The 15,244-nt window shown below is 43.1% G+C and overlaps 1 protein-coding gene across 1 annotated transcript in view; it reads right to left on the reverse strand.

The window, feature by feature from the left end:
• MRNIP (MRN complex interacting protein) overlaps window positions 1-13,895 on the reverse strand; it is a 17,621-nt gene extending 3,726 nt beyond the window's left edge. Inside the window, exons 1-5 of the mRNA XM_007465504.1 lie at window positions 13,830-13,895; window positions 11,703-11,762; window positions 5,529-5,617; window positions 1,507-1,582; window positions 89-246 (exon numbers count right to left, since the gene is read on the reverse strand). Coding sequence (XP_007465566.1) covers window positions 89-246; window positions 1,507-1,582; window positions 5,529-5,617; window positions 11,703-11,762; window positions 13,830-13,895 — 449 coding nt within the window. The remainder of the gene's footprint in view (window positions 1-88; window positions 247-1,506; window positions 1,583-5,528; window positions 5,618-11,702; window positions 11,763-13,829) is intronic.
• Window positions 13,896-15,244: the final 1,349 nt, after the last annotated feature.

Consider the following 15,244-nt stretch of genomic DNA (forward strand, 5'->3'; position numbering starts at 1 on the left):
GACCACAGGAAGCTGCTCGTCAGTACCCCCAACCGCAGGTCAGCAAGGTGGGCATGGGTGAGGGCTGGATTGGCTACTAGCTTGGCACCTTTTTCTAGGCAGGCCTGTACTGAAGGGAGGGTCTGGCTTCTCTCTCTTGGATGAGGACTGTCTGTTGAAACACACTCCTCCTTCTTCCAGCTGCAGTTCTTTGGAGTCCCTTTCCAGGTACTTCAGCCAGCGGTTCTTTGAGGGCTGGAGTTTTTCCTACAGGATTGGGAAGTAAGTTTATTCTCAGAGTTGGAAAGCAGACACCTTTACTGAAAATTTCCAGTGCAACTCTGAGGCCTAAGGGCCTCAGGACCCATGTCTACACCATCACCAGGAAAGGAATTTGATTGGAAGGTAACGGGAGACAGATACCTTGACTGGAGCACACTGGCACACACTCTGGGAAAGCTGCAGGTCACAAGAACTTTACCAAGAACTTTGCAAATGTCCACACTCCCTGGCCCAGTAGTTCCAAATGAAGACAAAGGCATAGAGATGTTCAAAGTGTTACAAATTATAGCAAATATTTATAGTAGCAAAAGTTTGCGAACATCCTAAATGCCCAATAAGAAGGGAATAAATATTGCCATATCCACTATATTCTGTAGGTACTTTTTTGAAATGAAAAGAATTGAAAGCTATATAGCAACATAGAAGATATGATGTAAGTGAAAATTCCAGGATGCAAACAAGTGTTTCTTACAGAAGGAATGATGAAAGATTAAGTCTGTAAGTAAAGAAACTGGAAGTATAGACCCAAATATGCAAGAGCTGATGTGTTAGTGTGCTTACGAGCATCTCCCCTATTTATTGATATAATAAAAATATGAAGAGCACCTGGAGAGCGGGCGTTGCCAGTGTGATTCTGTGAGCAGTGGGGCTCTGCCAGGGAGCCTGTCAGTTGTTCCCACTCCCCCCGTCCCTGGCAGGACACAGTGTTCCGCGTACCCATGGCATCTTGGATGTACCAATGGCATCACCTACTCAGTCACTCAAGCTCGTACATGCACTGCCCATCCAAACACTGTTTGAGTACCTACTTTAACCAGGCCCTGGGAATGAACAACTGGATGTGAGCCCTGCTGTGGGACTGTCTGGAGAAAGGGAACATGGAAACCCAGGCACTTTACAACAGCATGCCTTCCCTATACCACAAGTGTGCCGAGAGTGCTGTGGGACAAGGGGAGAAGCACAAGGAGGTGAAGTTCAAGCTAAGTTCAGAAGAATTCACCAAGCAGCCAGAAGAAAAAGCTCTTTTCACAGTATTGTAATTATTTTACACTGCTGTCTCCACACATATGAAAGGGATAGGTTTATTCATTTTTGAGTTCCCTGTAGCTTTAAGCCAAGTGCTCATCATTCGGTACCATCAACAAGCGTTTGCTGAAGAAATGAGGAATGAATGAATAAATGGAACCCCCCCTCTGTGACAGAGCCGGCTCAGGCATCTGGGCCGAGATGGTGCTGCTGGCTTACCTGCAGGCTTGCAGGCACAGCCTGCCAAGGACGTGCATTTTCCTCCTCGTCGGCATTTATGGATTCTTCCAGAGACCTTAGGGAAAGATCGTACACTTGTCTTTTGTAAAATGACCAGGAAGATGAAGGACAATGAAGATGGGAATGGCAAGATGCACGGACTTGATGTGGATATCAAAGTCTGTTTAGGGGAACTTAGAACTTATCTCTGTTGTTTCGATGTGATTTGGTAATCTTCCAGCAGTTCAGAAGGCAGAGGGACCATCTGTTACTTGGAGCAAGAGGAAAAGTGACACAGGGCAGAAGTGGCACTCTTAACCCAGAGACCAGAGTTTGCATCATGGCTTTGCCAATGACTGGCTGTCACTGACAGTGTGATTCTGGGTATATCACTGTATCCCAGTTTCTTTATTTACAAATGGGGATAATATTGCAAGGGTCACTGTGAATATAAATAAGACAATACGTGTGCATGTGCCCTGCTCAGTGCCTGAACACAGAGACTAATGTCAGCTGAACTCGGATAGCAGAGAGTCCCTCCCATTAGCAATGGAGATGTCCCCATTGCATAGGGTCATATGAGTGTCTTTACAGTTGTATTATATCTCAACCACTACAAGAGAAGGCATTTTACTGAGCTTGATGTGTCATAGTGACTTCATCCAGCCTCCCAGGGACAGCAGGGCTCTTTTACCACATAAAGCAGAGTGAGGAGCTGGAACCTTTGCAGCCTCGAGTAGGGCTGGATGGCCAGTGAAAACATTCATAGTGCAAGGACTGAAGGTTAGCACCAAAGCCACATCGACCCATGTCAGACAGGGTTGTTACATTACACGATCAGATTGGAGCTCTCTCTGGAGAACTACAATGAGAACCCCAACTCTACCAAATGTGGGCACCTCTACTTCAGTTTCTTCATCTGTAAACAGAAGCCAATTATCCTCACAGGGTGATGAGGAAGATGAAATAAGATCACGCATATGAACCGCCTACCATGCCACATGGTCGATACTCCAATGTCCAGTTGAGCAGTGTCCTACCAGCTACTAGCCAGAACTCTGCTCACTGTAATATGATTCAGGAACTCAACTCCATCAACTCCAGAACATCTCTCAGCAATATAAAGGTAATGGTCTGTCTTCTCGCTTCTAATGTTACCCCTGAGAAGCTGGGTGTCTACTGTTCTTGTGTAGGTGATCTCTCTTCTCTCCAGCTACTTTTCAACTCTTCCCTTTGTCTTCCATGTTCTGCAATTTCATTATGTTGTTGTGTCTAAGGGCAGATTTTTTTTGTCTTTTAAAATTAACTTATTGAGGTATAATTCATAATTAATACACACTAAAATGTAACAATTTAAGTGTACAGTTAGATGAGTTTGGTAAATTTTATCTTTGAATCTATTACTCCCATCAAGATATAGAAAAAAAATTTATTGAGATATAATTAGCAAGATATAGAAAATTGTCATCACCCCAAAGTTCCCTTATATGCCTTTGTAGGTGATTCCCCCTCCCCAGAATACCACTCATCCCTACAGTATGTGGTCTTTTGTGTCTGATTTCTTTCACTTAGCAATGTTTTTGAGGTTTGCCCACGTTGTTTTTGCTGCTGAGTAGTACTGTACAGAAATACCGCTATTTGTTTATTCACTTGCCTTTTTTTCATCCTTCATTGAATCTATTTATTTTATTTATTTTTGGCTGTGTTGGGTCTCAGTTGTGGCACGTGGGCTTCTCTCTAGTTGTGGTGTGCGTGTTTTCTCTTCTCTAGCTGTGGCGTGCAGGTTCAAGGGCATGTGGGCTCTGTAGTTTGCAGCACACAGGCTCTCTAGTTGAGGCGTGTGAGCTCAGTAGTTGTGGTGCACAGGCTCAGCTGTCCCGCGGCATGTGGGATCTTAGTTCCCTGACCAGGGATCGAACCCATGTCCCCTGCATAAGGCGGATTCTTTACCACTGGACCACCAGGGAAGTCCCTTCATTTGCCTTCTGATGTTATCTATATGTCTAGTCTTTCACCAAAATCACACTATTATCTTGATTGCTGTAGTGTTATAGTGAATCTTGAAATCAGGCTGTAGAAGTCGTCCTCCAGTTTTGTTCTTTATCATCACTGTTTTGGCAATTGCATTTCTATATAAATTTTAGGATCAGTTTGTCAATTTCTTAAAAAAAAAAAAAAAAAACTGCTGGAATTTTGATTGGAACCTAATGGCAGACTCTACAGATCAATTTAGGATGAACTGACATCTTAACAATATTGAGTTTTGCAATCCATGAACATGTCATATTTCTTCATTTAGATCTTCTTTAATTTCTCTCAGCAATGTTTTATAGTTTTTACTGAAAATTTCTTGCACATTTTTGGGTTATGTTTATCCCTATGTATTTTATTTCATTTTATTATTTTTTATTTCTTTTGCGGTATGCGGGTCTCTCACTGCTGTGGCCTCTCCCGTTGCGGAGCATAGGCTCCGGACGTGCAGGCTCAGCGGCCATGGCTCACGGGCCCAGCCACTCCGTGGCATGTGGGATCTTCCCGGACCGGGGCACAAACCCGTGTCCCCTGCATCGGCAGGCGGACTCTCAACCACTGCACCACCAGGGAAGCCCCTTTATTTTTTGATGGTATTATAAATGGTATTTGAGTTTTAAAATGATTTTCCAACTGTTCACTGCATTTATATAAAAATAAAATTTAGTTTTGTATGTTGACCATGTATCCTTGTGATCTTACTAAATTAACTTATTAGTTCTAGTAGCTTTTGTATAGACAGGCTCATTAGGATTTCCTACCTACACAATGTTTTCATCTAGTTTGGGATTTACTGTGTTTCCTGAATCTAAGAATGTAAGCCCTTTGATTTTGGAAAATGTTCTGTTCATTTCCCTGCAAATATTGCCTTTGTCCCCTTCTCTTTATTATCTCCTGCTGGAACTCTTTTCTGTATCCTTCATGTCTCTGAACTTATATTTTCCACCTTTTTATCTTTCTGTGCTGCACTGTGATTAATTTCTTCAGATTGGTCTTCCATTTCACTAATTCTCTCTTCAGTTGCACTTGATCTGTTCAATGGTCCACTAAACTTTTAATTTCAATGACTATACTTTTCATTTCTACAAACTTTTTGGGTTTTTTTAAAACTGGTTATTTTTTAAAGTCTCTTGCTCCTCATATTAGCAACCCCCCTCTTTTAATTTCATTAAATATATTAAACATGAAATATTATGTATTCTGAACTCTTTTTGGGTCTGACTTTTCTGTCATTTCTGCTGTCTTTTGCTCATGGTGACATACTTCCTTAAGTAAGTTAAATGATTTTTAACTTTGGGTATATGCTCCTTGGAACTTTATATGTCGGAATTCTTTGATACCTGGGTTGAAGATGTATTGCTCCAAAAAGGAGCTGCATTTACCTCTGTTCCTGGGACAATTTAAAAATAAGTTCTCAGCTTGAGACTTTTCACACAGCATGTGTAAAAGGCTTAAAGGCCATGTGACAGATTCCTTGTGCTTATAAAATCCTGGAGCAGTATTTCCCTTCTTCAGTCAGTGCCAAGGTCAACACAGGCTGGGTCCCTGCTATGGAAGGGGTGCATTTCTAGTTCATTTGTATGCTGAGGGTGTAGTCCTTTGGGGACTCAGCTTTATGTGGTGGTCTCCTATGGACCTTCCCACAGTGAAGACCCTCGGCTTTGTCTTTGTCTCCTGCTTCCCTCCCAGATGCATGGAAGCTGAAGGGCAACAGGTTTCAATTGCCTCAGCAGCCCAGCTGCTTATTCTCTGGATTTTGGCTTTTGCTTCATTTTTGGCCTCTGATGGTTACTTACCTTCTTGTCATCTCTCAGTGCATTTAAAATATTGTGGCTGGCATTTTAAATTAATTTCAGTGAGAAGATTGTTCAGTATCTAATTGCCATATTGTAAGACATGGAACTCTAAGGGATTTCTCCGTCATAGACTTCCACCATCCACTCAAGATAAAAACAGGGCAAGACAACCATGCCTCCCTCAAATTACTATACCTGAGTGACATCTCTGAAATCTGTCCCTGCAGCAGATTTAATTTTTGGACATGTTGTCTACAGTCAGCACCAGAGCCCTCACCATAAGCCTGAGAAACAAACAAACAAAAATATCAAGTTTAAAAAGTGTTGACAGAATGCTGAGAAATAGATCCATTAGAGCTGCAACCCAGGGAGGATAGAACTGTACTTCACAAGGCCCAAAGCACCATGCAGGAACCCAAACAATGACTGCTGTTTCTGCAGTGATTTACAAACTAACAGTCTCAGGGACTAATAGTTTCAGTCTATCTGACTGCCCACCATCACCCTGAACTTTATATATCAAAGCCAAACTCAACCCAAAATCCCACACAAATTGGTTAATGAACATAAGAAATTCAGAAGAGAAGTAACGCAAATTGCCAATAAACACATGAAATGATACACCTCACTCATAATCAAAAGAATATAAAATAGATGAGATACATTTTTTCACTTAGCAGTCACTCATTTGTTCAATAAATATTTATTAAGCACCTATTATGTGCCAGGCCCTGAACTAGGTAAGGACAACACAATACAGGAATGGACAAACACTACTGTCATTATGGAGCTCACACTGTAGTGAGAATAGACAGATAATAAGCACATAAGTCACCTATATGGCCATCAGATGGTGAGAAGTGCTTCTGAGGAAAGTATGGCAATGAAGCGGGGTGGGGCAGTGTGTGGACACAGTAGACAATTTTATATGTGTGTTCACGACGTCAAGGAGTGGATCACTGAGAGGGTGACATCTGAGCACAAAATAGGAAGATAGGCAGAAACAAGCCACATAGATACCTGGGGGAAGAACATTCAGCAGAAGCGATGAAACGGAAAGGAGTGCAAAGACCCTGAGCCTGGCATTTTGGAGGAACGGTGAGGAGGCCAAGTGGCTGGAGCTGAATGGTCTAGGGGGAAGATGGTAGGAGATGAGGTTTGAGAGTGTAGGCCCCGTTACAGGCAGAGTCAGCCTTATAGGCATGAGATCTGCTCTGCTGTCTCCATCTTGAAATTCTTAATAATCTTTGAACTTGTATTGTGTAAGTAAAGTCTGGTGAGATAATGAAGCATGTTTGTGAGTCGTGGACACCAAATGTGTCCACTGTTTCTTGTCACTCCTTTTGCATACAGCATGACTGATGACTGAGGAGCACAGAATTGCAGTGAACTCACAAGGTGTGGGAATTCAGTGAGGCTCCAAGTTCAGACGGTGTGTACAAGTCTTTTTTTTTTTCCCCAAAAAGAGAACATTTACTACTTATTATTTTCCTCATCAGAACTTTCTTTACAGCAACACAAAATAAAGCACAACAAAAGTACGTGGGGGGCAACCTCAGCCTGAGAGGCTGGGCTTTCCACTGGAATCAGAACTTGCTTCGGTTGCAGAAAGGAGGCAAGGGTATTCTAAAAAATATGAACAACCAAGGAAACGTGTCATATCTTTTCTTACTCCTGTTACCTCCCTGGAATAGCCTATGCTGAAAATAATGACACAGAAAAAAAAGTGAAGGATAGGGCAATCTTTCCCAGTTCCTTTTCCTCTCAGTACTTCCTTACTCATCAGTGAGCTAAAGGTTCAGAGTATGGGTAGAATGTGCGTGTATCAAGCAGTGAAGTAAAAATAGTTAATTTTGTGCAACATCTCCACTGTTCTGGTAGGAATGAAATATGTAGGCATGTATGAGCTACAAAATACAAATTGTGCAATTCTGATGATTCTACGTATACACCAAATGCTCTTATATTATTCTGCATATGTTCCACATATGTACTAAATGCTCTTTGCATTTATAACTGGTGTTGCACAATATAAATGGTGTTGCACAATTTTAAATGTTAGTTTTTCTTTACACAGGAAGATATTAAATAGTAAATTTTGAAACTAGTAAATAAAAGACATCAGGAAAAGTCAGGAGACCATGAAAGAAAGGAAAAGCTTAATATTCTAGTACCTTTAATTAGCAGTTTTTTTTTCTGCTTTTGAAAAGGGGCCCCCTGCCCCAACCTGGCCCTGTCTGTAGGAGCATGAATGTTGCTCTAACCTGGAAGGTCTGACATGATCTTGCATATGTTTCAGTAGGACCCTCCAGCTGTGGTGCTGAGACTGTATGGCAGAAGCAGGTGACCAGTCAGGAGGTTGCAGCAAATACTGAGGCAACTCAGACCACTGTGGTAGCAAGTGGGCACAGTCTGGGTATATCCTGAAGGTAGGGCTGACAAAATTTGCTGATGGATCAGATGAAGAGTGTAAAAGAAAAAGAGGAGTCAGGGATGAGTTCAAGGTTTTTAGCCCAAACAACTAGAAACAGGGATTTGGCACTTAAGAGTTGGGGATGACTGTGGGAAGAGCAGGTTGGTGAGGGTAAGGTGAGGGCTTCATTTGGGGATACAGGTTTGGGATGCCTCTTAGATATCCAGCAGAGCGGTAAGTGGTTGGAAGCATACACAAGTTCAGGGGCAGGCCTGGGGTCTGAGATAGACATTTGAGAATTGTCAGATTGTCTCATCTCAGACGACCAAGGGAATGAGTGTAGCTAGACAAGAGGTCAAAAAACTGAGTGCTAGAGCACTCTAAGGTTTAGAAGATGAGGAGATGGGAAAAAAACTAGCAAAGAGGACTGAAACACAGCCAGGAAGATAGGAGGAAAACCAGGAGCAGGATGACTAGAAGTCCAAGTGAAGACAATGCTTCAAGGAGGAAGAAGTGACAAACTCTGACAAATGCTACCAATAAGTCAAGTCACTCGAGGACTGAGAACCAACCATTATTTTTAGCAACACAGAGACCACTGCTGACTTTGACATGAGCAATTTTAGCGGACTGGTGGGAAGTGAAATTCCATCTGGGGAAAGTTCAAGTGAGAATGGGAGGAAAGGAACTGGAGAGGAGAAAGACAAAGTTTAAAAAGACTGATAACTGACTTATGGTTGCCAAGAGGGAGTGGGCTGGGGGAGGGATGGATTGGGAGTTTGGGATTAGCGATGCAAACTATTATATATAGAATGGATAAACAACAAGGCCCTACTGTATAGCATAGGGAACTACATTCAATATTCTGTGATAAACCATAATGGAAAAAAATATGAAAAAGGATGTGTATGTGTGTGTGTATATACACACACACACACACACACACATATGTATACAAAAACTGAACCACTTTGCTGTGCAACAGAAATTAGCACAACATTGTAACTCAGCTATACGTCAACAAAATAAATTGAAAAACAAAATTCTAAAATGACTGACAACTTATGTCTGGCATAACTGGTAGGGTGAATGCTCTCCTGCATAGCAGAGACTGCTGCCTGAATACTGAAATGCATTCTCCCCTCATCTGGGAGCAGACTAGACTACATTTTCCAGTCTTCCTTGCAGTCAGGTGTGGCCATGAGACTAGGTTCTTCCCAGTGGAATGTAAGCCACTTCCAGATCCTTTCTGGGTAGCTCCTCCCTGATCTTGCTCCTTTGAGGGGCAAGAGGCAGTGGGAGACAAGCCTCAGGGAATAACAGAACCTCAAGATTACAGGTGCCTGGGTCCCCGGATGACCATACCAAGGACAGCTGCCCTGCTGATCGCAATCTCTCCCAGGAGTGTTACAAGAGCAAGAGAAACAACTTCTATTGCGTTAAGCCACCACAATTTTGGTGTCTGTTCGCTACTGTGGCCTAGTCAGTCATAAGCCATATACCACTGCACAAGCATGGGGGTGCTGAGAGGAAGGCAAAGCTTCCTCAGGAATTCAGAAATACATGTTGACATCTAAAACAAGCAGCAGTCACTAGCTATGAGCCAGCCCCTGCCTTCTGAGACCCAATCTCAAGGTAGGCCTCAGCAGCTACGCTTACTGACAGATGACCAAACTGTCCCCACTCCCACCCATCCCAACTGACTGGACCAGCGGTGGACATCTGAATCAACCAGGTCAATCAGATTGTTTCTCCCAGCAGTTTTATAAATGGGACTCAGCTATTCCAGTTGGTGTGAAATGAGATTCTGTGGTCTGTGAGTGGAGTATGTTACTTTGAGCTGGGAACAGAGAGGAAGGGAAGGAGGGGAGATAGGAAGAGAGGGAGGAAGGTATAGGGAGAAACTGGGTGAAGGGAGGAGAAGGGAGGGAAAAGATGATGCTTGTGTTGTTGGCAGCTTTTCAGTTCCTGGGGTTGGTTCTTCAAGGGGTCAAGGATGAAGCTCCTTCCTCGGATTCCCCCCAAGATACGCCATTACCTTGCCAGTACATTTTAAATTTTGCTGAAGTGTTTTTTTTCCTATTACTTGCAACTAAAAGAACCTTGCTCAAAAGAATTCCTCTGATTTAACTTCTAGGAATTCGTCCTAAGGAAATAATTGGTCAAGTGAAGAAAGAGGTATTTGTAAGAAGCTTCATTGCAGAGTTGTTCATAACAATGAAAACTAAAATCAACCTAAATGCCCATCAATGTGGGATTTGTCACTTACTCATTCAACAAACATTACTTGAGCAAGCACTGACTATGTAACAGGCACTGTGCTAGGTGCCAAGAGTACATCAGCAAAACATACAAAAAAGGGTATATAAGTGTCCATCAACAGATGAGTGGATAAAGAAGATATGGGGTGTATGTATGTGTGTGTGTGTGTATACACACACACACACACACAATGGGAAATTACTCGGCCATAAAAAAGAAAGAAATATTGCCATTTGCAACAACATGGATGGACCCAGAGTGTATCATATTAAGTGAAGCAAGTCAGACAAAGACAAATACTGTATGATATCACTTATATGTGGAATCTAAAAAAATAATACAAGTGAATTTATTTACAAAACAGAAACACACAGACATAGAAAATAAACTTCTGGTTACCAAAAGGGGAAGAGGGGGAGGGGAATAAATTAGGAGTATGGGATTAACAGATACACACTATATAAAACAGATAAACAACAAGGATTTACTGTATAGCACAGGGAACTACATTCAATTTCTTATAATAAACTATAATGGAAAATAAGAAAAAAAAATGTATAACTGAATCACTTTGCTATACACCTGATACTAACATAATATTGTAAATCAACTATACTTCAATGTTTTTAAAAAGGGTATAGGGCCTCCCTGGTGGCGCAGTGGTTGAGAGTCCGCCTGCCGATGCAGGGGATACGGGTTCGTGCCCCGGTCCGGGAGGATCCCACGTGCCACGGAGCGGCTGGGCCCGTGGGCGAGGAGGCCCCAAAATAAAAAAAAAAAAAAAAAAAAAAAAAAAGGTATATAAGTAAAATAGGCAAACCCTCTCTTCCCACGGAATTTATAGTCTCAGATGGACAATACTCACATAAACACACTCGCCTATATTTCTGATCAGGGTAATGAGATTAACTAGGGGAAGCCCCAACAATGAGCACAAAGGCCCTAAGAGGGAAGCAGATTTGGATTGTTTCAAGGTCAGAAGGAAAAGCCCCTATGGCTGAAGGAGGAGAATGATGAGATGAGGCTGGAGAGGTGGCATCAAGGGCTGGAGCAGGTGAACAAGGGGCTCAATGAGGACCCTGTGATATTAGAGATCAGGTGGGTCGGTAAGTATGGACTTGAAAAGAACTGTGATGCTGGGTGAAAAAACTGGGCTAATAAGAGCATTTACAACATGCTCCCCCCAGTCCACGTGCTCTTTCATCTCCTGACTACCTTCACAACCTGCCTGCCCCCTCTCACACCCCTGCATCTACCAACAGCTGTCTGCCCATCCCCAGTTAGGTCTGATTACTCAGTTATCTTCTTACAGACCCCTGTACTTTCCTCTCAGTTTGCTCAGTCTAGTTTTAAATTACATGTGTGTGTTTTAGTTTCTCATCCTGTTCCACAAGAGCAGATTGGTGAAGGCAATAACAACATGGTCTTACCTTCCATTGTGTCCCATGCCTGCATACAGAAGTTACTCAGTAAATACTTACAGACTGAATAAAAAAAGAAAGGTAACTTTCCAGGCACTGCTCCATTCATTTCGCTTCCTGAAGGAAGATGATCTTAGGGAGCAGGAGCGCTATATCCAATGAACTTGAGCCAAAAATGGAACACTGGGTTCCATGAGAAATATGTTTCTGCAGGGCTGGGGTCCCACCTGCTTCCTGGTATGGGTATTAGACACTCTGCTGCTTGCGACTCACCCGCAAAAATGACTGCTTCTCTCCACAAGCTTTGCATGTCCATTTGAGACTCTTTTTCACCTACAATGAAATTTCAGAATTATAGCTAAAGTAATTATTTGAAACAGGCGGAACTAGATCAGAAATAATAAAGAGATCAGTGGAAAAGAATAAAGAGTCCAGAAACAAACCAACATATGTATGAAAATTTAGTATATTATAAAGGTGAAGAAAGAAGAGACTATTTAATAAGTGGTTCTGGAAAACTGGCTATCCATATGAAACTAAATCAAATTAGATCTCTACTATCTGTGATTCTCATAAAAAAATTCCATGATATTTCAATTCTTGATAAATCTGACTAGATGGATTCTCTCTTAACATAATAAAATGCCTTACATCTAGCTCTAAAGCTGCAGAATCACCACCAGCATTCCTATGAAAGTCAAGAACAAGTCAAGGATCTGCACTATTATTTACCATTTTTTTCTGGATGTACTAACTGATGGAATTGGAAAAGAGAACATAGCAAGAGGTATGAAAATGGAAAGGGAAAAAAAACTATCCTTATTTATGGATGATATGATTTATTTCTTTAAAACTCAAGATAACTAAATGAAAAACTACTAAGACCAGTAAGACAATCTAATATAGGGGCTAGGTAGAAAATTAATATATCTTCAAAAATTAATGTAAGCTTATATGCAAACATCTACTTAGAAGAGATAATTAAAGAAATAAATCCATTTGTAAAGGCAACAAAGAAAATGTTATCAAGGGGCACCAAAACTGTTTTAAAAGATGGAATGAAATGCCATGCTTAACATCACAAAGATGTCTCGGTTGATTCATAAAAATTAACATGATTAATATGATCCTAATACAAAAACCATCAGGGCTTTTGGGGAAGTACCTAAAAGGATTCTAAGGAGGACAAGCAGCATCTATTACAAATTTAAGTGGGTATATCCTAAGATTCTACTTCTCAGCATCTACCTTCAAACACCATAAAAATACCGTGTATCTTCTACAGGTACATATGCAAGTAAGAAATGCATTAAAAAAAATAATAAAAGCTCTGGAAGGACACACAGTAACCTCTGGGGAATGAAGATACAGAATTCACAGGCTGTTGAAATTAAATGAGATGTGTGAAACTGCCTGATACACAGCCGACTTGGAATTAAACTGTTAACCCTCTTTTCCCACTTGGTTTCAAATCACTTTTCAGAGTTGAAAATGACCATGAGAACACGAACTACGTTATATATATAATAATTGAAAAGTGGAAATGATTCCCATTTATTCTCAACTCCTAGAACCAAAACAATGAAATAAGTAAAAAGTTTCTAAGCCCCTAAAATGACCCTTACAAAGTCACAGCGAACTTAAAGGTGCATACCCAGCCTCTTACTGGCTTTTAAACATACATTTTCTATGTTTGTACATACATTTTGTATGCAATTTGATGCTCCCCTTCTTCAGGGCACAGCAAATTAGCAGGGGACTACCAGAACCGGATACGATGACAACCTTGACAGCATCAAGCAGCGAGACAGAACGTGATTCAGGAAAGAACAGGTTAAGTGACATCCCCTATTTTACGTTTTCAGTCAGGGAAGCATTACGTTTTAGAAACTTCGATTATCCTGTTTAAAGGCGCGAGGCTATTTACACTCTGAGTAGGCGTCGAGTCCCTCACTACGGGCAGAGCCAAAGAGTGCCAGCAGGGGTGCCCAGTCGTGCCTCAGTTTTTAAAACTATCATTTCCCTTGTATTTAAATGAAGAAAGAGCCATTTTGGGGGCTAGGCTCTGCATAATGGAGGCTATCCTCTACCCTCAACCTGGTGTGCCCGACCACCCGCCAGATAGAATTCACAAGGCCGCCTCGGCAGAAACCATTGGCTGGTTTCCGCGAATCTTACAACCACCAAGCAAAAAACGAAAAAAGCCCAGAACAACGTTACGGGGAAGCCACATCAATAAAACCTAGTTCTCAGGACAGACATCGTCATTTGTCCGGGACCCAGACACACCCCGCAACCGCACGAGACGGCGCCCACGCCTGGGGGAGGAGGTCTGGCCCCCCCGCGACCCCACCTCGTCCTGCCCGCCATCCCCATGCTCTGAGGAGGAGGAGGCCCCACCTGGTGCGCCTGGAAGAGGCGGCAGCAGGAGCACCGCAACACCCAAACCCGCTGAAGGGGCGCCATTGCGACAGCCATCGCCGCCGCGCGTGCGCCGCGTTACCCTGTCCGCCCTGGCTCCGCCCGCTTCAGGCGCTCGGGCCCCGCGGGCCTCAAGCACCGCCCCTGGAGAGCGTGCGCCCTGCGCTCCGGCCCACGCGAGCTTCGCCTCTAGTGCGCACTTGGGCCACCGGAAAGCTCAGCGTTAGTCGACTGTCAGCTGGGACCCCGGGCGACCTCAGGACTCGGGCTGTATCACTGCTGCCGAGTCGGGCGTTGTTTGGGGTTTGCGTCAGTCAGGTCACTGGTTGTCTGTCTCAGCTCGAAGCAGTTACCGCCTCTATCTAAACCAGCGTCTCCGCCTGGGCTCCCTGGGAAGATTGAAGTTGCAAGGGCTGGGTCTCCAGCCGCCGCTGGGGGTCCGGCCTTTGCTGGCACAGTTTCTTCTGCTTCTTCAAGTCGGGGAGAGGGAGCCAGAGGGCGCCTCCCTGCTCGGGCCCACTCCCTGGGGCCCACGGTAGGCATTTTCAGGACCTCTGGTCAGAGGTGGTTAGGCATTTTCAGGACTTCTGGTCAGAGGTGGTTAGTTAACGTTTGAGCCGGAGCACCGAGAATCCTGAGAAAATAGGCAGTTCACCAACTCTACGCTTCTCAGAGAGGAAAACGGAGACGCCTGGCGGTTGAAAACGAAATCAGTCCTTATTGCAGTCCCGAGGAAGACCCGCTCTAAAAGGTGGAGCCCAAGTCCCAGTCTGGGCATAGAGGAAAAATATTGCACCCTTCATGTCCCAACCTCACTTTAACGACAGCCCGCCAAGACAGTCCCACGTGCCTGACAACATAAATAATCTTGTTAAAAGAAAATTTAAAACGCCCAATCCTGACAAGGATGCTGATAGAACGGTAAAAGGGAAAAACAATCTGGCAGTTATCTCTATCCTAATCATCTGAATCACGCAGATTTATTGTTTATGCAGTAGTGTTTGCTGAAGTATAACAGGAAAAAATGGAAATAAGTATTCTAAAGAATGGACCATTACGCAGGTCCATTACAAAGAGTTTGGAGTGAAAATGCTGGCATGTGTATTGTTGGGAAGCAAGGAGGTTACAAAGTGTACATAATATCAGTTAGGTAAAACCAGGCATTATTTATTTCCAGATGTGCACGGGCAAGGGTTATAAATGGTTTAAAATTTTTAATATTTTCCAAATTTTGCACAATAGCAAATATTAGAAAAAAACAAATTAATTAAAAAAAATAGGGGCTTCCCTGGTGGTGCAGTGGTTGAGAGTCCGCCGGCCGATGCAGGGGACACGGGTTCGTGCCCCGGTCCGGGAAGATCCCACATGCCGCGGAGCGGCTGGGCCCGTGAGCC

Source organism: Lipotes vexillifer, unplaced genomic scaffold (genome assembly GCF_000442215.2).
Source record: "Lipotes vexillifer unplaced genomic scaffold, Lipotes_vexillifer_v1.1 scaffold613, whole genome shotgun sequence".
NCBI lineage: Eukaryota > Metazoa > Chordata > Mammalia > Artiodactyla > Lipotidae > Lipotes > Lipotes vexillifer.